The following is a 22,933-nucleotide window of genomic DNA, read 5'->3' as shown; positions in this document are numbered from 1 at the left end:
ATGAGCTAAACCATAGCTAAAAGCAGAATGTACCAAAAGTGTAGCTAAAAGTTATAATGAGCAAAACCATAATTAAAAGCTAAAATAGTAGCAAATTTTTCAACTAAAAGTTAAAATAAACTCGTAAATAAAAGCTAAAATGAGCAAAACCTTAAATTAAATTTGAAAGTAGCTAAATCATGACTTAAAACTAAAATTAGCAAATTTGTTGGTAAAAGCAAAAATTCGGGGGGAAAATTTTCTAAAAGCTAACAATAACAAACCAAAAGTAAAACCTAATATTATTCAAACTATAGCTTAAAAAAACCTAACATGAGCTAAAGCATAGTTAAACACAGAATGTACCAAAAGTGTATAGTTTTCTTTCAACCTTTATTTAATCAGTTTAGTCCCATTGAGCCATGAGGACTCATTTACAAGAGAGACCTGAAAGTATAGTCTAATAGTTTAATAGTCAGCAAACCCATAATTAAAAGCTAAAAGCAGCAAAAAAGCAACTAAAAGTTAAAATAAAGTAAAAGCTAAAATTAGCCAAAGTGTGGCTAAAAGCTAAATGTAGCAAAAATGAAAGCTAAAATACCAAAACAAAACCTGAAAGGTAAAGCAGCTTCTAACAAACAAGTACAGTTAGCAAAAATAGTGGCTAAACACTTAATGTAGCATAACTAGAAAATAGATTAGCATACAGAAGCTAAAAGGAGTGTACAAAGGCAAAACGAAGAGCACGCATGCTCAAAATATCTGTATCATAGTATTGCAGAGCATCTCAGAACCACTGAACAGATCTTCATGAAACCTGCATTATTTTATTTGTGATGTGTTTTTATATTTCATCTAAAAAAGTTGGATGTTTTGGTGAAACACTAAGAGAACAAAAAACAATTGAATTCACAATATACAGACTCACTCACTTGTTTGATTTTTAAAGTCAAACTATTTTTTTTTTTTTACTGAGAAATTGAGACGCATTATTGTTATGGCAGAAGAGAGTATACTATCCAGCAGTTCAGGCCTCTTGGTTGCAGAGCCGGCTTCTTTACAGAGGAAGTGGATTTGTGGAATTGTGTTGCTTGGCACCGAACACTGAGATGAATTTGTGATGGACCCTTCAGCTCATAACTTTACGAAGAATCTTGTGCAGGACAGGAAGGGCTTGATATTTGACATTTACAGCAATAAAACCCAAACAAAACAGAAAAAGGAAACGAGAAACAGTCACCCAACCTGGAAAACCTGAAAATCAACATACAAAAATAAACGGTTTCTCTTTTTTTTTATTAAACCCAGACTTTAAATGATGGAATTTTACTAAAATACTTTACTTTGGATAAATTTAAGATTGGATACTTTCCTTGTATTTTTGGTATTTCTGTATCACCTTTAGGCAAGCAAATTTGGGAGGAATATTTTTAATGTATGCATTTATGTGACAACATTAAGACCATCATAATAATAATAATTATAAATAAAAACACTTAATGTACGTGTTGTCTATGTATGTCAGAAAAAGACACAGTGGGGTCAAATTAGCAGCTCTCTTAAAAACATGGTAAAAATATTCTCTCTCTTGGAAGGTTTATGCTTTTATTGCTGTCATATTGCTGTCACCAATTACCTATGACGTAAGCAAAGGACAACTCCGTAGAGTAGAGAGTCAGATTTGGAGAAAAAGACAAAATGGAGACAGAGGACAACACTGTGAACAGAGAAAAGGACGAGGTAAAGGCTGAGGATGAGTGCACGTGGAGGAATGTTTCGTGTACAGAGGGCGAAAAGGAGACAGCGTCCAGATGCAAACTTTGTTTGATCTCTACAGTGATGGAAGTTTACATTCAGCATCTAATCTCAAAAACATATTGTGGTATACAAGGTTTTACAGCTACCCGTATGATATTGCTTTTTTATTGTTTGTATGTGTGAGTTAGCTAAGATCTTAGATATCGTCACTGCCATCGGTTTAACTGGTACTAAAATAAGACAGAGCTTCTGAGCATCTGAGAAATGTACTTTGACTGTAATGATTATATACAGTAAATCAAACTGAACGCCTTCTGTTGACAACACAATAAAATATCAGTTGGTTAAAAAGTCATTAATACTCCGAGTAGTTTTTGAGAAGAGTACTTTGTACTTTTACTTAAGTATTTTTATAACACCAGTACTTTTACTTGTAATTGAGTACAAATTAAGCAGCGTAACAGTATTTGTACTTGAGTACAAATTTTCAGTACTCTTTCCACCTCTCGTTCGAGCTTTATCCACCTTTTTATAGCCCCCATGGTGCATTGCGTGTATTATGGACACGACTTCCAACAAGGACCAAAACCGGTGTCTGTTTATGTGCTAACAGAATGAGCTAATGTAGTTTCTCCATCCATCCATCCATCCATCCATCCATCCATCCATCCATCCATCCATTATCTTTACCCGCTTATTCCATTTTGGGTCACGGGGGTCGCTGGTGCCCATGTCCAGCAATCACTGTGCGAGGGGCGGGGTACACCCTGGACGGGTCGCAAGTCCATCACAGGGCCACATAGAGACAAACGAGACAAACAACCATTCACTCTCTCACTCACACCTAGGGACAATTCAGAGTTACCAATCAGCCTAACATGCATGTTTTTGATCTGTGGGAGGAAACCGGAGTACCCGGAGAAAACCCACGCATGCACAGAGAGAACATGCAAACTGCACCCAGAATGGCCCCCGGATCGGCAGCAGCTCTACCAGTTGCGCCACCGTGCTGCCTTTTTCCAAGCATTATTCATTCAACCTTTATTTAGACAGGTAATCCCATTGAGCCTCGAGGACTCATTTACAAGAGAGACCGGATTTCAACAAAGAAAGATGACAACAATGGACAACAGCAACAACAATAAACAATTATAAAAAGTCATACTGCAGTTTTTTTTTTATTTTTACAAATAGGATGGCTAAAAGAAAGAGTTAACAAAAAACAGCTAGATTCTAAGGCGAATGTAGAAAACTAAAAACAGGAGTCCAACAGATTCTTAAAGCCACTTAGAGAGGACAAGGTCGAGCATATTTAGCTACTTCACTGACTCGGTTCTTCCGACGATGACGCGATGCACAACCTGAAAAGCTCAGAGGCGTGTTAGTATCTACACAGTAATAAGATGATAAGTCATGTTTTGTTAAAAGAAGTGGGACACAATCATATTTACCGTAAAGCAGACACAGAGCTCAGCCTTAAAGTCCTCCAGCACAAAACTTGGGTTAATTGCAGAAGAAATCGTAACACCGAAGACGAACAAATACTATAATGCTGTGCCCTCCATACCCTTGAAATCATACCTGATATGTTTTCAATCAGAGGATCCGGCGTCTCTTCTTCGGTGGTTTCTTGTAGCCGCCCAGATCAAAACACTGTTGTTTTAGTCACTGACTTAGTTTGGTCTGGTTGTTCGTGCAGCCGCGAACAACTCAACAGGTACCTGAACTCTCCGAGACGATTTTAGTAAACTGTATGGTTGTTAAATAAATGTAAACAAAAACAAAATCAGTGTTTTTTCTACTAAACTGAAGGCAAATTACTTTCAAATAAACTGCGGTCCGTGCCGCTACCATGGTTAACCAGTCCTTACTGCTACTTCCTGTGCCTGACAGGAAGTTGTACCCAAAATCATTTTTACAGTAGAGCCCCCAGGATTAAGGTGGATAGGAGAGTGTCAAAAAACTACTGAGGAAAACTCACATTAAATCTTAACTAAAGTTTCTAAACAATGCAGACAAACTTGACACATCTCAAATTACTTCTATGTCTTGATGATGGATTTACCAGAACTCCTGGAGACGTTCAGGGCTGTCCTTTTGTCATTTTAAGGGGGTGAATATTTATGCAATCTCTTATTTTTTTGTATTGCATGCTTTTATTTAGTTGGTATTACTCTAGAAAATTGTTTATACTTTGACATTGAACAAGATTTTTTTGAAATTGTTTTTGTAAAGAGAGGCAATTTAAGTGGACCATGAGTGATCAATGTGTGAAAGCATATAACAACCAAGGGTGTGAATTTTTCTATAAGCACTTTAAATTGGATGTAACTAATGTCTGGTTGTGTCTGAATGACCAAAAAGCATCTAGAAAAGACCTAAAACATAAAGAATATAACATTTTTTGGTATTGCTTCAACTTGAAAGAAAAAAATGTGTTCTTTAGCCAAAATTATAATCTCATAATTTTGTTAAATAATGTATTAATCATGTTAGACTGCTGGTGCAGTGCTGACCCAGAACAGTGGCTGGTCCTGCACATCTGGACTGTAAATGAGGCGTTCGGACCGTTGTTTCCCATGAAGGCTCTTCAAGGACCGGTGACACGTTTATGTCCCCGGGCAAAAAATACCAGAGGATGTTTGGAGGCTTTTTCTGCATGTGATCGGCCTTCCTCTCATGCTCTCTTTCCTTTGCAGCTCCCTCTGCCTGCCCCTCCCTGGAAGCCCCTGCTCATGGAACAAAGTTCGGCTCAAAGCATTTTGTTGGACACGAGGTTCACTTCACTTGCGCTCAGGGGTACCGGCTCGTTGGTTCTTCCACGCGAGCCTGCAGAGACAACGGCACCTGGACCGGTGTCAGCGCACTTTGTAAAGGTGAGCTGCAGAAAAAGTCACAATAACACATGAAATGATCCACAATAAATAAACTGCCAAACGTTGGTTAGACTGAAGCACGTTTGAACTCTGTGATTTTGTACACGCAAAAAGACATTTGCAATTAATTTGACAGGCTTTACTGCAGTGTTTTATTCCTTAAATGTTTAACTGTTCATCCCTAAGCTAAATTCCTCTACCCCTTATAAGGTTTCTGAGCCTCTGCCTTGATGACAAACTGAAAAAGACTTTGGCTCAAAAACCCAAACAGCTCCGCAAAAGTACACAGATAAGACCTTTCTTCACTTGTTAAATTGGTATTAAATGTCAGGAAAAAAAACGCTGCACTGCATTCCACTGTGGGATACCTTCCCTCCAGGTTTGCACTCTTCATTCACAGCAGCGGTTGGGCTACTGTAAAACGACCCCTCTCTGCTGCTCGAGTTTCTGTGCCTCCTTGGTCCGTTGGTGGGGTTACATCCAGCTAATATAGCCACACATTGTTCTGATAGCACTGAAGTATGCTAAGCATGTTGGTATCCAACTCAGCCTTCAGTCTTCTCTTCCAAGTGGCACCCTCAGTTGGATTGACAAGACGTTTCAAAATAACACGAGAAAACCCTGACTCTCCACACTGTAAGGCAAAGGTGGAGCTGTTTTACAATTGAATTCAATTTATTAAATAAGCCACGCAAGGACACTAGGAGATCTTCACCACTCAGATTTAATCCTTGGAAGGGGAGCAGCAATTGTAAATGTAAATCTCTCTTGTAAATGAGTCCTCGAGGTTCAGTGGGATTAACCTGTCGAAATAAAGGTTGAATGAAAAATTGAAAACAGGGATACATGATCCAACAATTTTCAGTCAGGTCAACTGTCCAGATGACCTGACTGAAAATTGTTGGATTGTATACCTGGATTATTGAGCACGGTCTGTTTTGGTTTTGAACTAGTTTGACTGTCGATGAGGATGAGGGCCAGCTTCAGAGGAGGGGCGTGCCAAAGACACCATCTTAGCACCAACATAACTGGTTTGTTCCACTTTGGAGTAAGCTGTTTAGGGGAAGAATCAGTTTTGTGTTGTGCGTTTCCTTGACTGATGAAGCCTTCCGGATGGAAGGTGAAACATTTCAGCAAAAAAAAGCAACTGTCCAGATGACCTGACTGAAAATTGTTGGATTGTATTCCTGGATTATTGAGCATGGGCTGTTTAGGGATACATGATGTTATGCCCTGATCACAAGTGTGCCCGCAGGATGCAGAGTTAAGAAAAGCTTAAATACTCATTATCAACAGAGGGAGGTCAAAACGACCTCTGCTTCACAGCTCACAGTTGTTGAAGGCGTCAGAGTTTATCAGTTACTAGTTATCAGACTCCTCTCTGAGTAGACAAAAAGACAGTTGAATTCACATACATGGTTCTATATCCATCCATCATCTTCCGCTTATTCCCAAGTCGAGTCGCGGGGGCAGCAGCTCGAGCAGGGAGGTCCAGACATCTCTTTCCACAGCCACCTCTTCCAGCTCTTCTGTGAGGATTCCAAGATGTTCCCAGGCCAAGTGAGAGACATAGTCTTGTAGATGAACAGATGCTCAGATATATTCATCATTTAACGCGGGTTCCTCATTTTTCTGGACTGAATAAAACGTGCATTGAATTTAAGGAAATGCAAACGTGAGACGTCATTTATATTTGACCCATCAAAATGAATGCGGTCATTTATTTACAGAATCAAAATTTAACATCAAACATTTACATTAATTTGGCAAATTATGAAAATAACAACATAAGCAATCAATCAGGAAAAATCATACGGCCATGATTTTTCCGTTGCTTCACCACAGCGATGTTATGAAAACTGTACAATTATGATCTTTTACCCACATGAATGTGGGTGAGCATTTTACACAGACATTTCTAAAATATCTGGAAGAATTTCTACTTGAGAGAAAAGTTTAGAGATGGAAAGAAGTTTAGAGGGAGTTAAGATGGTATGGGAGGGAAGAAATGTGTTCACCAGAATCGACACTCTCCGGCTTTCTTCAGCTTTTCCTTACAGTACACTTAGGTGATGAAATCGGCTCCTTTACCTGGAGATGACTCAGGTGGGATTCCGTTTAACGCACCCTTTCAGCGTCTCAGTAGGATGCTGTTACTCGTCCGAAGTAATGGCGAGGCTCTGTTCGACACATATTCACCTCAGTGGAAAATGTTATACTCCCATGGAACTCGGAAGAGCTCTGTTGTCAGGATCATCCCGTCTCTCACAGAACTGGTTGGACTGTGTATCCAGCAGAACTCCAACAGCACTCCATCAGAACTTCAACAGAACCAAGACCTAGCAGAACTGACAGAACCAAGCCCGAGTAGACCAGGAAGTACTGACATTTTAAAGAGCTGTTTCCCGGTTCACTTTTGGGAGTATTACCATTGGTCAGAACCGACCAGACGGGGTGTGTGTTGTGACGTAAGAGGTTAGACGAAAAACAAGAATTGTTATGGAAAGATCAGAAATGTTCTCACAGACAGAGAGAGTTTTGATTTGGCGTGTTTCAGAAACAGGTGCAAAACATCTATATTTACGTCTGAGAGGATTCTAAAACATGACAGTTTTAACATAACAACTTGTTTTTCGTTTGACTCCAACCTTGGGAACGCACACACTTGCTCATTCAAAGGCAGAAATCAGAAAATGCATAAACTCTGTAACAGCTTTGACATGAGAATAAACTTTGCAGGAGAATAAAATCATTACTCAGTTAATAAAATTGATTAGTTCACTGCAACATCTAAAATGGTTTGAACTAAGACACTTTGATTATCAACATTTGTAAGATAGTAATGATAATAAAAAGAGAGTGTTCTTTTCACTTGAATCTTCAAGAAAGAAAGTCTCAGGATGGGTGAACCTGTATTTATGTATTCAAATACATGAAATGACAGTTCCTGTCCCACAAGGTTCTAAAGGTCAAGAGTTTTGACCTTAGACTTAGTTTCGACGTAGGCCTAGTCCACTACAGTCTCTCCAGTGTGTCCTGGGTCTTCCCCGGGGTCTCCTCCCAGTTGGACATTCCTGAAGCACCTCCCTAGGGAGGCACCATGGGGGCATCCTTACTAGATGTCCGAACCACCTCAACTGGCTCCTCTCAACATGAAGGAGTTGCGGTTCTACTCCGAGTCTCTCCCGTATAACTGGACTTCTCACCCTCTCTCTAAAGGAGAGTGCAGCTACCCTGTGGAGAAAACTCATTTCAACCACCTGTATCTGCAATCTCATTCTTTCGGTCACTACCCAGAGCTCATGACCATAGGTGAGGGTAGGAACGTAGACCGACCGATAAACAGAGAGCTTTGCCTTACAGCTCAGCTCTCCCTTCACCACATCGGACCGGTACAGAGTCCGCAATACTGCAGATGCTGCACCAATCCATCTGTCAATCTCACACTCCATTCTTCCTTCACTCGTTAACAAAATCCCTAGATACTTGAACTCATCCACTTGAGGCAGAACCTCACCCTCGACTTGAAGAGAGCAATCCACCTTTTTCCAGTTGAAGACCATGGCCTCAGATTTGGAGGTGCTGATTCTCATCCCAGCCGCTATATTAATTTGACATTAGTATAGTGAAAAACATCCATGACCTTTACATCCCCCATCAGGAGCAATAATGAATTTACTAATGTCTGTGGACATCTACAACTGATTAACTTTTGGAGTCGACCTTACTCAAAATGGCTGCCACAACCAAGTGACCTTAAGAAACACAGAAATTGCTCTAACTCTGTCAAATTTACAGAGAATGACTAAGAATTTGGTGTAGTAGCTGTAGTTGCGAGTGATCCCCAACACTTTAATGCTTTAACAGATTGCACAAGATGTTTGTTTAAAAAAATACTATAAACTTTTTGGAGTCAACTCTGTCTGTTAGCAAAATATCTTATGAACCAGTGGATGGATTTTATTCCAACTTTTAGGAAATAATCTGCTGAAGTACTTCTATAAATGGAGCCAGCGTAACTCAAGATGGCTGCTACAACTAACATCTCTTCAGTTAGTTTTACAGACATTGAGCTAATATTTGGTGTGGTCGTAGAATTACAAGAACAGACTTTCGTTTACAAAACGCCCAAAAGTGGTATTAAAGAGGTTGAAAACCTCTAAAGCTGTAAGGACAGTTTAAAAATATCTCGAAGCTTTTCATGTCATTGCCCAGTGGTGGCCTTTTCGAGAAGCCAAATAGAAATTAAAGGAACTGCTTGCCTTTTTTATAGAAATACAAGTGCAGCTGCTGCTTCTTAATTTGTACATCTGCTCAGCTCTCAGGGCCAACTAAAAAAACATTATAAGACACAAATATATTCTTTGACTTAGAACATAAAGTGTTCGGAAGTATTTCATGTCAGAAATATGTCTTTATGTGACTGACCAGAGTGGCACAGAGGTGAAGTGGTTAAAGTTTTTGACTCACATCGAGTAGGTCATAGGATTGCTTCCCAGCCTGGGGGCTTTCTGTGTGAAGTTTGTACTTTCTCCCCATGTATGATTTGTACTGTATATGTACATGTACACATACGGTTTTCTCCGTGTACTCCAGTTTCCTCTCTCAGAACTCACTGTCGTTAGGTGAGCATGAGAGTGTGATGGAACAATGGTGTACCACAAGGCTCTGTCTTAGGACACACTCTCTTTACAATTTAAATAAGTAAAGTAGGTCAGAACATTCCTGACACATCCTTGCATTTCTATGCCAACATTACAGTTGTTTATTGTCAAACTGTTGTTCAGTTGCTAATGTTTTCCAGCATTTACAGTCTGCATTCAACATCATCCAGTCAGATTTTTTCCGCCTCAAACTGGTGCACTGATAAAACCAAAGGGATGTTTCAAACAGGAAGTCAGTACCAGCAGTCCTTCCTTCGATCTCATTTACAAATGGTGTTCCTGTTGAGTTTGTCCATTCTTACAAATATTTGGGAATCATGGTCGATGCACATCTCTCTTTTAATCTTCATGTCAAAAACTTGATAAAGAAACTGAAATTAAAATTGGGTTTCTTTTTCAGAAATAGATCTTGCTTAACTCTGAATGCTAGGAAACACCTTGTAACTGCTACTTTCCTTCCATCCATTGACTACGGTGACATTATTATTTACAGGAATGCTCCTGCAGGCACCTTGCAGATGTTGGACGCTGTCTATCATGGCGCACTAAGGTTCATAACTGGTTGTAACTATCGTACCCATCACTGCACTCTGCATTGATTGGTCAGTTGGTCATCATTAACGTCACACAGACTCTCACTGGTACATTTTCATCTTTAAATCACTTTTTGGTTTGCTACTTTCATATATCTCCTCCTAAATGTCAAGTTGTCAGTGCAGCTACAGCGTGCACTCTCAAGACATCATTACCTGCAGTGTCCCGTCAGTGCAGACTGACTTTGGCAAAAGGGACTTCTCATTCTGCGTTCCTGTAACCTGGAACACCTTGCAAAAATATCTGAAGCTGTCAACTTTGACCTCTCTGAGATTTTAAACAATTGTTAAGTTCAATGCAAAAATCACTGCAGACATGTTCCTGTTTTTAGTATTTTTACCCAGTTTCATAATGTAACTTGTTTTTATTTTGTTTTATATCACTACTTATATTTACTTTTCATTTTAAATGCCTTTTAGGGCTGTTTATTCTTGTGTACCCTATCTGTGGTTTTGTTTAAAATAGGTATTTCTTGAAAATGAGTCCTTGTGACTCAATGAGACTAACCTGTATAAATAAAGGTTGAATGAGTGGTTGTTCTGTGATGGACTTGCGACCTGTCCAGCGTGTACCTCGCCACTCGCACAGTGATTGCTGGACATGGGCACCGGCAACCCCCGTGACCCAAAATGGAAGAAACGGGTAAAAGGATAATGGATGGATGAGTGGTTGTTTGTCTCCATTTGTCCCTGCGATGGACTTGTGACCTGTCCAGGTGTACTCCCACTTCTACAGGGACTGCTGTACCAGTTCCTCGTGACTCAGAAAGGAAAAGTGAGTAAGGAAAATGGATGACAATCATAAAAATAATTCTCTTTTCCAACTGCAGATGTGAGCGAATGTGCAAGTAACCCCTGCCAAAATGGAGGTACCTGCGTTGAAGGTGTCAACCAGTACAGATGCACCTGCCCCCAAAACTGGAGCGGGTCACAGTGCCAGCACCAGACCCAGACAGGTCAGCGCCACACAAGTGGTTTGGTTTACTTGTATTTGAAGGTCAGTCTAATCCAGCTGTTCTTTATTTACGCAGCACCACCTGAGTGGAGCGTAATGAACGATCCAGCGTTTAGTCGGAGACCACGCTGTGCCCAAGTGAACCAAGCCCGACACTGCAGCTGTGACGCAGGCTTTCACATGAGTGGCACCTCTGACAACAGTCTCTGTCAGGGTGAGCTGTAATTACATGTTAACTTAAATGATCCATCCCTGTGGAGGAACTCTCGCTCTGCTGTTTCTCCTCTCAGGAAAACAAGGTCAGCTCTGGAACAGCACGGTTTCCTGCTCATGACATCCCTGAAGGGGCAAACAGCAGATGTTACAGAGACTTTACCAAAAAAAAAAAAAACATCAATGAAATCTGTTTTCTCATCTGGATGCAAAATGAGAGCCATTGTGTGAGAAACAAAATTAAAGAAATTGTGTTTTTCTGTGAACGTGCTTTATGAAAGCTGAGAGCTGAAGTTTGCAGAGAAAGTTGAAAATGATTTATTGAAGTTAAAACAAGATAAACAGAAGCTAAAAGGAGCAGACTGGTAGCTGGAATACAAAGGACAAGAGGAGTAAAGAAACAGAATCATAGCTAAAAGCTGAACTTAGCAAAACAGTAGCTGAAATCTAAAAATACCAAAACCATAACTTAAAGCTACCAATCGCTAAACCGAAATTAACAAAACTGTAGCAAAAACCTAAATTGACCAAAATTGTAGATAAAATATAAAATTAACCAAGCTATAGCTTAAAGCTAAAATGAGCAAAACTATAACTAAAAGTTAAAATGAGCAAAACTGTAGCTAAAAGCAGAAAATACCCAAATTGAAGATAAAAGCAAAAATAAATGAAGTTGTAGCTATAAGCTGAAATTAACTAAACTATTGCTAAAATCAAAAATTAAACCAGCAGTAGTTTGTAGCTAAACTAAGCTAGACAAAAGCTAAAAGCTAAACATCAAAACAGTAGTTGAAATGTAAAAATACCCAAACCATAGCTCAAAGTAGCTCAAATAAACTGTAGCTAAATCCTGAAATTAACAAAACCATAGCAAAAACCTAAATTGACTAAAATTGGAATTGTAAAATTAGCCAAAACCATCATCTCCAGTTAAAATTAGTGAAACCTTAACTTAAAGCTAAAATTAGCAAAACTGTAGCTAAAGGCAGAAAATAGCTAAATTGAAGATAAAAGCAAACTACTTTCTCAGGAGGCTCAGACGGGCTGGACTGGGAAGCTCAGTCCTCACCTCCTTTTACAGGTGTGCAGTGGAGAGCATCCTGTGCTCCAGCATCAACGTGTGGCATGGAGGCTGCACAGCTGCAGAAAGAAAAGCTCTGCAGAGAGTGGTGAAGGCTGCACAGAAGATGTTGGAGTCAGTCTCCCCACCATCACAGACATCTACACCTCCAGATGCAGGAAGAGGGCCACCTGCATCATGAAGGACCCCACTCACCCAGCGCACATACTTTTTGCTCAATGCGAAAAAAAATCACTGTAATGTCACTTTGATTGGTGATATGTACTGCTGATTATCCATGCTGCTGATTATCCATGCTGCTGTATTCATTCATACTCATCTACTCACTCAGACTCATGTTCGTGCTGCTGTTGTTCGACCTATTGTTTTACATTATTAGTGTTTAGCGTATATCTTAGATCTTTTAGCGTACCATTTGGCATTCGTTTTAGTGTATATCTTAGATCCTTATTTAATGTTTCCTTTTACACTTTATATTTTTGCTATTGTTGGATTTTGTTCCACCTCATGTACCACATGTGATGAAATGACAATAAAACCTACTTGAACTTGAAAAATAAATAGCTATACTGTAGCTAAAAGCTGAAACTAATTAAACTATTGCTTAAAATCAAAAATTAAACCAGCAGTATCTAATAGCTAAACTAAGCTAGACAGAAGCTAAAAGCTAAACTTAGCAAAACAGGAGCTGAAATCAAAAATTTGCTAAATTATAGCTCAAAGGTAACACTAGTTAAAATGCAGATAAAAGCTAAAATTAGCAGAACTGTAGCTAAAAGCTAAACTGACCAAAACCATGGATACAAGGTTTAAAAATATCAACTCTAGTTAAGAGCTAATGTATCAAAATCAAAACCACAGCTAAAAGCAACATTTTGCAAAACATAAGTTTAAAGCTAAAATTTGCTAAACTGTACCTAATTTCTAAAAATTACAAAACTGTAGTTAAAAAACAATGGGGGAGTGGTGACGCAGAGGTTAGAAGATGGGTCTGTGATCGGAAAATCGCAGGTTCAACTCCCGGTACCATCAACATCAAAATGTGGGTGGAAAAGGTGAAACACCCACACCTGCCTCCACCCTCATTCACCCCACTCTGGGCCCCTGAGCAAGGCCCTTAACCCCAACCATCTGCTCCCTAAACAGGTCTCCCTTGAAAATGAGTTCTCGTGACTCAGTGAGACTACCTGGATAAATAAAGGGTAAATAAAAATTTAAAAAAATTTAAAAAGAGCAGAATTGCTGATAAACTGAAACAAGCTTTTCTATAACTAAAAGAAAAATTAACTAAAGCATTGCTAAAACAATAGCACAATGGTAGCTTAAAACTAAGCTAAGCAAAACTTTACAGCTGAACAGTAGGTTAATTTAACAAATACAGTAAATTAAAGCTAAAGGAGCATGACATGGAGCAAGAATGATTTGGATTTCAAAGAGAACAATGTCGAAGGATTTAATTTGGGATTTTTTTCAAATGAAATTTTGAGACATGAACGATAAATTAGCACAAAGTACACATATCTAGTTTGATTACAAAAAAAAAATATATATATATATAAATACATACACAGGAAAGCAACAATGTGAATGCTGACTCAGCACACACATAATAATCTTCTTGAGAAGTCACGAGCTGATTAGCATCCGTTTGGGTCAGAGTTCAATTGTTTTAAGTTTTAATTGCTTGAGTAACATTTCCATTAGAGGATTTATTTTTACAGTGACTCAAAGCGCACTCATTTATGAGTTTCTTGGAGAAAAAAATAAACTAAATAGGTATAAAATCCTCAGAGGAGTTATTTTACTAGTGTTGTTTTTTTCAACAGATGTAAATGAATGTGAAGTGTACCGGTTGGACCAAGGAGGGAAACTGTGTGTCCACGAGTGCGTGAACGTCCCAGGCTCTTACCACTGCTCTTGTCCCAGCGGTTACAAGTTACTTCCAGATGGGCGGAGCTGTGAAGGTGAGTGAAAAGGTTTAGTAGACAACAAAGACTCATTCACGGGGGTCTTGGTTGCACAATACTTGTGCTTTACTAAGACGAGGATTCTTTAGAAGCAAAGATTTGCTTTTCAGCTGAGGTGTCTTAATGCCGCCACACTTTCGCAGTTCCCCATAAGCTCACTGTGTCTGTAACTGGAACATATGACCTCACCTTTTCCCAGCAGAAAGGATCTTTGGGACACGAGGCACTGTTGGAAGACTAAGCTAAAAAACTAAATAAAGAGCCGAGCACCCCCTGTCCAGACCACAGCAACCAGAAAGCAGGGAGTCAGTCTGGCAAGTTCTTCTTCCTGTCTTTCATTTGTACATGCCTCTAATGTTTTGTCTTCCAGATGTGGATGAATGTTTAAGCCAGAATCACAACTGTAGCCAAGGGACATCTTGTGTCAACACGGGGGGAGGCTTTCGATGTGTCAACCCAGAGTGTCCCCGATCACATGGCAACGTCAGCTACGTCAAGACATCTCCTTTGTAAGTGAATACGCCACAATGTGGTTGTATTGTTAATTTGGGTATATAATAAAAATAACTAGAACTGCATTTATAAAAAGGTAATTTGTCTAAGAAACAAGACCCAGCAGTGAGGAATAAATGTGAACATCTTGACTCATTAATCAGCTGATCACTTCACTGTTCAGGTTCGGCAGTGATCCAGTGACCCAGCATACTCAAAACAAGGTTGAAGAGCTCAGATGTGTGTCTTCCACATGGTTTACAGCTAAACTCTTTAATGTAAAGGGAAACTCAAGTTGTATGCAAGTTTGGACCTATTTGTGTTGCAAAATGATTGTATTACGTGTTGAATCATTTCTCATTATAGAAAAACATCAAGGTATATTTATCTGTTTGCAAAAGCAAAAATAGGGTCCCAACCACAGAACTCATACTTTGGGTTACCTATTGTTTCAAGCTTCTTTTGACATTTTTTTTCATTCCCATCTGCTTTGCTTCTTGGAGCCAGGATTGATATGCTATACAGCACCCTTTGTGTTTCATTCACAGAACTCACCTGTCACTAAACACAACCGAGCCATTAATTAATGCTCTAATTAAAGATTTAGTTCAGTTCACAAGAATTATGAGAATTGATCCCTCGATGTAAAGTTAAAAAAGGCAATTAAAATAAAATGGCTGTAAATGTTCTTTTCTGTTATGCTGTTGTGCAGCATGAGGGCCGTTTGCGTCCCTTGGAGTAAGGCCCACAACTGCAATTTAAGAACGATATAAATTTGGCCTACAGGCTTAAGAAGTTGATGCAAATGTAGACCTTTTGCAAATTTGACAGTGAGACTATTAGATATATATATACTGTATAAGTTTTAGGTTCAACAGCAAAACAATAAAAAAAAAATCTCAAAATGAGCAGTATTAGGTATAATACAAACCTTTGGCTATAATTAATCCTATTTTTTTTCTATTTCATGGTAGAAATAACTACAAACCTGCACTGACTTTTATTAAAAAGTAGACTTTTGGATAATCATCCATTAAACTTGGCTAAATATAGCAAGTGTTTTAAAAAAGGCACTTGATTTATTTATCAATAGAGGCAAATTGGGAAATCTGTTTTAGCGACGGCCAGTTGAACAATTTTTCTGTAGTTAGTTGTTTGGACCATGGATGGCACAAAAGTGTGATCAACCCCCTTTTTAAAGATGCATTACTCATATCTCACTACACAAATAGCATTTTTTAAATAATTATTATCTTAAATTCACGTTGTTGTGGCCCGCAAGTACTTTATTCTTGACAGTTTTGGTCCACATGAAAAAGTTTGGACACCTCTGGCCTAAAGGCATCAATAGAGTGTTTGCTCAGCAAAAACATGAAAAATTGCCTGACTACAAGCTGCAAGATGTAATGAGATCAAGTTTTCCCATCCTAAGGTGTCAAAATTTATCCTGAAATTTACATTCTGGTGAGGATTAAAGGTCAAATCATCATATGGTAGTACAGAATTTGTCCTTGGTCGGCTCAGTGCTAAAGTTGATGTGAATCCAAGGCTTTCTTTCTTAAGTAAAATATTTGCATAAACAAGTAAAATCACACCAAGGAGTTAAATAAATCACTGTGGCAAATAAAATGCATGCTTGACAGAACAACTGCATTAGACCACCATGGGCTGCTCTGGAACGTTACTGCTCGTTCCTGTTTACTGGTCATTAGCGGGCCGAATGACTGAAGCGCATGAAACAAAGTCTGTCTGTTGCTACTGAACCATCAACACAGTGAAGTCCAGTTCCAATATCAGCACTGAAGAGAAGATGAATAAATATTTGAGAAAATACTTGAACCAAAAGGGAAAAACTGAAAATTGAGTGCCATGGATTTAGCCAGCACATATACTAATAATGTTGTTATTAGCTTGGAAAAAATGAGTTAAATTAAGGTTTCACATATGTGACCCATCACATCACATCAAATCAGGGATTAAATCATATTTGGCCAAACTAAATAAAGCACATTTTCACATTTCTGGCCTTTTAAACTATTTTGATATCTCACTCTTCCTGATACCATGAATAGTTCCAGAGTTATGGCATAATTTTTCCTGCAAATAGGGAATACTCCTAAAAACTTGGTTGGAATCCTACTTTTAGCATACTCTAATGAGGATTTCTTGATATAATTTGAAAGAAGAAATCTCAAACTGTGGGATTCCAGTGTTTTTCCTCCTGCAGCTTCCTGAGTGGCAGGGTGGCACCATGTTGCAGCTGTGGTCAGTTCCTGTAATGAGCTCCAGGGGTATAAAAGGACAGCTGAAGTGTCCTCTTCTCCGCTGGAACATTGGCTAACAACTGGTATTTGTGACAAGCTTCTTGTGTTTTCCTAAAGATTAGAATTATACTTACCAGATTTTCTCTGTACCCTCCTAGTGCGATTCTTGAAGGATCTTCTTGGTCTTACCTGATCTCCTCCATGTCTTCAAGCCAAGTACTTTCCTGGAACTCCTGGTGCCACTTGACTTGAGCCTAAGCTTATTCTGCTGTTCACTTGTCTGCCTGCCTCCAACTTGCCTGTCAGCAATCCACAATGGTACCCATTACTACTTATCTCATCATCTCCATCCATGTCGCCAATAATACCTGAAATCCTCCATCCTTCTCTCTGTGGCACTGGATCACAAGGAACCTGTAAGGGAAAAGATCATATTTAATATTAATCAAGACTCTACATTACCTGTAACCATACTTACCCATCTCCCTCTTTTGCGTATCTTTCCAGTACCTCTTGTAAACACTACCTGTCAATAAACATCACTTACCTTTAATCTTGATTTGTTGAATTCTGTTACTCTGTTTCTCTGCTCTGGACATTTATTGTCGCAATTATGATAGAAAGTTCCAGCCAAGTTGCTTTGTCTCAGAGCAAGTCTGAAAATGAACACATTCATCACTCGTTCACCTCACATGTAAAATGTATAGATAAATATGAATCTACCCTTCAACAGATCCTTTCCCAGTAAAAAAAAAAACAAAAACAAAAAAAAACACCAAGATGTTTGCTATAGACCAGAAGATGGCCATACTCTATCTTCCTTCTCCAACCTCCCAGCCGAACATCTCCTTACATACATCTACTCCTGCTTCAGACTCCAGCACAGCCTCCACTCATCCTCAAGAATTTGATTGAGACCCTCAGAATTTTTTGAAGGCAACCCTAATCAGTGTGGTGGTTTTATATTACAATGTAGACTGGCATTCTGTAGAGCACCTATAATTTACTCCTCTAACAACTCCAAGATTGCATATGCAGTTAACTCTCTCTTGTTAGGCTTGTCGTTACCTGTATTTCCACCCTATCGAGAATTTTACATTTTCATGTTTTTCTAAATCTATCCTATGTGTATTTGATCATCCTCTCCAGCAGGAGGTAGCAAAGTGCCTCCTTTCTATGAGGCAAGGGTGGAGGTCAATTTCTGAGCATCCCATGCCCTTATGGATTACTGCTGAGGAGATGGGGAGGGACAAGCGTGCTCTGCGACATACGTTTGTAAATTCGCTTTTGGAGCAGATAAAGGATCAACATGTCACAAGAGATGAGTCGTGCAATTTGGATGACTTAAAAAACCTGGCCATTTGTATTGATAATCAGATCTGTGAGAGACGGAGAGAAAAGGACCACAGTTCCCAGTGATGTTTCATTTCCAGGTTCCATCCAGTGCTGGAGATTCAAACTCCTCAAACTTACCTGAACCCAAACCAAAGCCTATGCAGGACACACTCGCCTTACTCCTGAAGAAGGGCAATGATGAATAAATGTGAGGGAGTACATATACTGCTGCAAGAGCAGACATTTCCCTGCTCACTGCCCGGTGCAGGTAAAATGGCCATTCTCACCAGTAGGCCAGGAAATATTGGTGAGAAGTATTTTTTCTCCTGGCTCTCGTTTGGTGTTACCCACCAATGTGATTAACCAAGTAAAATTACCCATTTCAGCTCTTGTGGACATTGGGGAAGAATAAAACCTCATCATCAGCGATTTAGTGGACAAACAACTCATTCCTGTCCAGACTCTCACTCAACCTCTATCTGTTGCTGGCCTAACAAAAATCTCTCTAAGGTCCACCACAAGACTCAAGGACTTCACCTTATCTGGTAACCATTACAAGGAGGGTGATTTTTTTAAGTCTTTGATTCACTTACACCACAGCATGTTTTAGGATTCCCATGGTAACCCATGCTCAACTGATCTGAGAAGAGAGTGGATCAATGGAGTAAATTTTGTTTACTGCTTTTGTTCTGCTGTTACTATGCTGATATGTACCCCAAGGGAACTGATTTATCTATGGGTGCATTCACACCAGCCCTGTTTAGTCCACTTTAATCAAACTCTAGTTCATCTCCCAAGTCTAGGAGTCTTTCTGCAGCTCTCTTGGGGCCTTATCCCACTTGACGTCAGGATACCACTCCCAGTCTAATGGCCAAATGGAATGATTTAACAGGAGCTGGAAGCTGTTCTTATGTGAATGATTAACAATAACCTCTCATCATGGAACAAGCATCTGGTCTGGGTAGAGTATTCCCAAAACTCTCACCTCCTCAGCTACTGGTCTTTCACCATTTGAGGTATCTCTTAATTACTCACCACCCCAATCAAGAATATACCTTCTGTCCAGCATCATTTCCACCATTGTCTACGAGTGTGGCGTCAGATAAAGAAGGATCTCTTATGCACAGCAGACAAGAACAAAAAAAACATTAGCTGATCAATATCGCTCCGTAGCACCGACCTACCTGATTGGCCAGAAGTTATGGTTCTCCACATATGACATCAACATGAAGGACACCCCCAGGAAATTATCCCCCTGATACATTCAATTCAATTAAGTTTATTTATGTAATGCCAAGTCACAACAGAAGTTGTCTCAGGGCACTGTACAAAAGTGGATTCATAGGTCTATTACCCATTGAGAAGATTATGAATCTTTCTGCGGTCAGACTCAAGTTTCCCACCTCTATGCGAATTCATCCTACCTTCCATGATTCCCAAGTGAAATCTATTTCTGAGAGTTCCTTGTGCCCACCTGCCGACCTCCCACCACACTCCTGACACGTTGATGACTATCCAGCTTACACAGTCAGCTGTACTCTGGATGTAAGGTGCAGAGGTTGTAGTCTTCAGTAACTCATCGACTGGGAAAGATATGACCCAGAGCAGAGAGCTTGGATTCCCTGGTTTTTCATTCTAGATCTTAAGCCACATCTCCTCTTTTTTATAGAGACCACTCCGAGAAATATCCTCGATAGCCCAGAGGTGATTCTTGGGGGGGTGGGTGGTAGCGCTGTGAGATCCCAGTGTTTTTCCTCCTGCAATTTCCTGAGTGGTAGGGTGGCACCAATGAGCCTGCTGTGGCTAATTCCTGTAATGAGCTCCAGGGCTATAAAGGACTGCTGAAGTGTTCTCTTCTCCGCTGGAACATTGGATATCAACTGGAACTTGTGATAGGCTTCTTGTTTTTCTAAAGGTTAGAATTATACTTATCAAATTTCCTCTGGCCTTTCAGCCTGCCTCCAACCTGTCTGTCAACAATCCACAATGGTTCCCGCTACTACTTACCTCATCATCTCCATCCCTGCCACCGTATATGCCTGGAATCTTCTGCCCTCCTCTCTGTGCCGTTAGACCACAAAAAACCTGTAACGGAAAAAAATCACATTTAATATTAATCAAGACTCCACGTTATCTGGACCCATACTTACCCATCTCCCTTCTTTGCATATCTACCCAGTATCTCCTTATCTCCTATCTCTTTATATTTGGGTATCTTGGTCGACACGTATCTATCTTTTAAGCTTCACGTGGAAAATTCGGTAAAGAAACTGAAAGTTAAACTGGTTTTCTTTTTCAGAAACAGATCCTGTCTAACTCTGAATGCTAGGAAACACCTTGTAACTGTGACCTTCCTTCCCTCCATTGACTACGGTGATATTATTTACATGAACGCTCCTACAAGCACTCTGCAGATGTTGGATGCTGTCTATCACGGTGCATTAAGATTCATAACTGGCTGTAACTATCATACCCATCACTGCACCTTGTATTCACTGGTTAACTGGACATCATTAACTTCACGCAGACTCTCTCACTGATACATTTTCATCTTTAAATCACTTCTTGGTCAGTTGCCTTCATACATCTCCTCCTACATGTCACTGCGTGAGTGCAGCTACAGCGTGCGCTCTCAGGACATTATTACTTGCAGTGTTCCCTCACCGAGGACTGAACTAGGCGAAAGGGCCTTCTCCTACTCCACTCCTGTTTCATGGAAAGTCTTGCAAAAAGATTTGAAGCTCTCGACCTTGACCTCTCTAAGTAGCTTTAAACATGTGTTAAGTTCCTGGCAAGAACCAATGCAGACATGTTCCTATTTTTAGTTTTCTACATTGCCTCGTAATCTAGTTGTTTTTTCGCTACATTTCTTTCTCCTTTTAATCATTCTGTTTTCAATTGTAAAGAAAACAAAACTTAAATTTGTATGAATCATTTGTAAATGTCTATTGTTATCGTTGTTGTCCACTGTTGTCATCAATCTTTGTTAAAATCCAGGTCTCTCTTTTAAATCAGTCCTCGTGGCTCAATGGGACTAACCTTTTTAAATAAAGGTTGAATGACTCTCCTGTAACTTGTAAATAAACATCACTTTCCTTTTATCCTGTCATTGAATTTTGTTACTATCAGTGCCTCTGCTCCGAGTGTTTATCGTCACAATTATGACACAAACCTCAAACTACTGGAATTTCCCAGCTGGTATAAAATGTCTTTAATAGCATGCAGGGAAAGTAGCAAAAATTGATAGATTTTCTGCTCAAAATCATCATGTTGTTGGTATTGCTCAGAAAAGAGCTTCAAAATTTGGCATTTTATTTCAGACATTTCCTTCAAGAGATGCATAGATAACGTATTAATTCATTAATGTTTGACCAAATCCAATTATTCCAAATATTTGGATCCACTATCAATCCATTAGAACTTGCAACATATGTGCCACACATGTACATGACAAACCAAGTAATTTTTTTCTACACAAATAGTGAAATATGTTTACATTTATTATCTATTTTTTCTGCAGTCAGTGTGAGAGGAACCCCTGCCCGATGAACAGCCGTTCCTGCCTCTACGCTCCCAAGACAATGTCCTTCCACTTCCTGTCCCTGCCCTCCAACCTGCAGACTCCTGCCACTTTGTTCCGCATGGCAACCGCCTCCGCCCCGGGCCGCACGGGGCCCGACAGCCTTCGCTTCGGCATAGCAGGCGGAAACTCCCGGGGCATCTTTGTCATGCAACGCTCGGACAGACAGACCGGTGAGCTGATCTTGGTGCAGCAGCTGCGTGGACCTCAGGAAATCAGCGTTGATGTGGACATGTCTGAGTACAGTGACCGCACTTTTCAGGCCAAGCATGTGGCCCGGGTCCAAGTTCTTGTGTCACCTTACAGTTTCTGAGTGAGGAAGAGGGCTTGAGACTGAAACCTGCATAGGACCAAAGAGGAGCACTCACTAACTCTCACAAACTGAGTCTGCAGTCCTACGCCAGCATTTGATCATTGGCTAAATTTTCTAAAAGTAGATGCTTTTTACTGACTGCAAGTGTTTATAAGATCTGTTCAACTAAAGCGTGAGATGCTTAGATTTAAGCCCTGGAGCTGAATCAGTGTCCTCCACATATTAGTGCTCTCGTGGCTCTAATTTATTGTCATTATTATTATTGCTGGATCTTAATGTTTTTGATCTTTGTATACTGTATATTTGCTTTTTGTGTGTGTGTTTTGTACATTCTTGCTTCTTTATGCTAAAGGAGTGTTTTCTAAAAGTAGCTGCAGCAGTTTATCTGGTCTATTCTCTTGTACAGCTTGTACATTACACAGAAATGGTCTCATTGTATTCTAAATCAGTGACGATTTGGAGAGCGAGCCGATCTGCTACACAGTTGACCAGGAATTTTAATTGCCTCAGCATTACTCAAATAAAGCCAGTCCAAGATTTCAGTATTCGTTAGAACTTAATCTCTTGATGCTAAACAGTGGGCTATCAAACGTCCTTGTGGAGGGGCTTTTATTCAACTGCCTTTGGGAGTGATTTTTAATGCAAGCGTTGCTAATAAATGAAGGCTGGACGGCTACAAAAAGTTTTCTGAATGAATGGATAAAAAGGCCGGAGAAGAATGTGACCCCTGACCCCTCTGTGGAAGTGCAAGTCTTTTTCCACTTGTCTTGGGGGAATAAAAAGTATTTTTATTTGACAAATGAAGAAGGAACACCAAATGACACATTTTAAAAACATCTCTCAGCAAATGTTAGAGGGGAAAA

General features: G+C 39.7%; 1 protein-coding gene across 1 annotated transcript in view; it reads left to right on the top strand.

Annotated features, from left to right (window-relative positions):
* The window catches only part of LOC119411557 (fibulin-7), a 27,672-nt gene extending 5,489 nt beyond the window's left edge, over positions 1–22,183 (top strand). Inside the window, exons 3-8 of the mRNA XM_037678514.1 lie at positions 4,437–4,613; positions 10,701–10,826; positions 10,902–11,039; positions 13,946–14,083; positions 14,457–14,595; positions 21,698–22,183. Coding sequence (XP_037534442.1) covers positions 4,437–4,613; positions 10,701–10,826; positions 10,902–11,039; positions 13,946–14,083; positions 14,457–14,595; positions 21,698–22,070 — 1,091 coding nt within the window. The 3' untranslated portion in view covers positions 22,071–22,183. The remainder of the gene's footprint in view (positions 1–4,436; positions 4,614–10,700; positions 10,827–10,901; positions 11,040–13,945; positions 14,084–14,456; positions 14,596–21,697) is intronic.
* The last annotated feature ends 750 nt before the right edge of the window (positions 22,184–22,933 follow it).

The sequence above is a fragment of the Nematolebias whitei genome, chromosome 1 (genome assembly GCF_014905685.2).
Source record: "Nematolebias whitei isolate Nwh7 chromosome 1, NemWhi1, whole genome shotgun sequence".
In the NCBI taxonomy this organism is placed as follows: domain Eukaryota; kingdom Metazoa; phylum Chordata; class Actinopteri; order Cyprinodontiformes; family Rivulidae; genus Nematolebias; species Nematolebias whitei.
The sequence above is the reverse complement of the archived record's forward strand: the minus strand, read 5'-3'. Positions and strand labels throughout refer to the sequence as shown.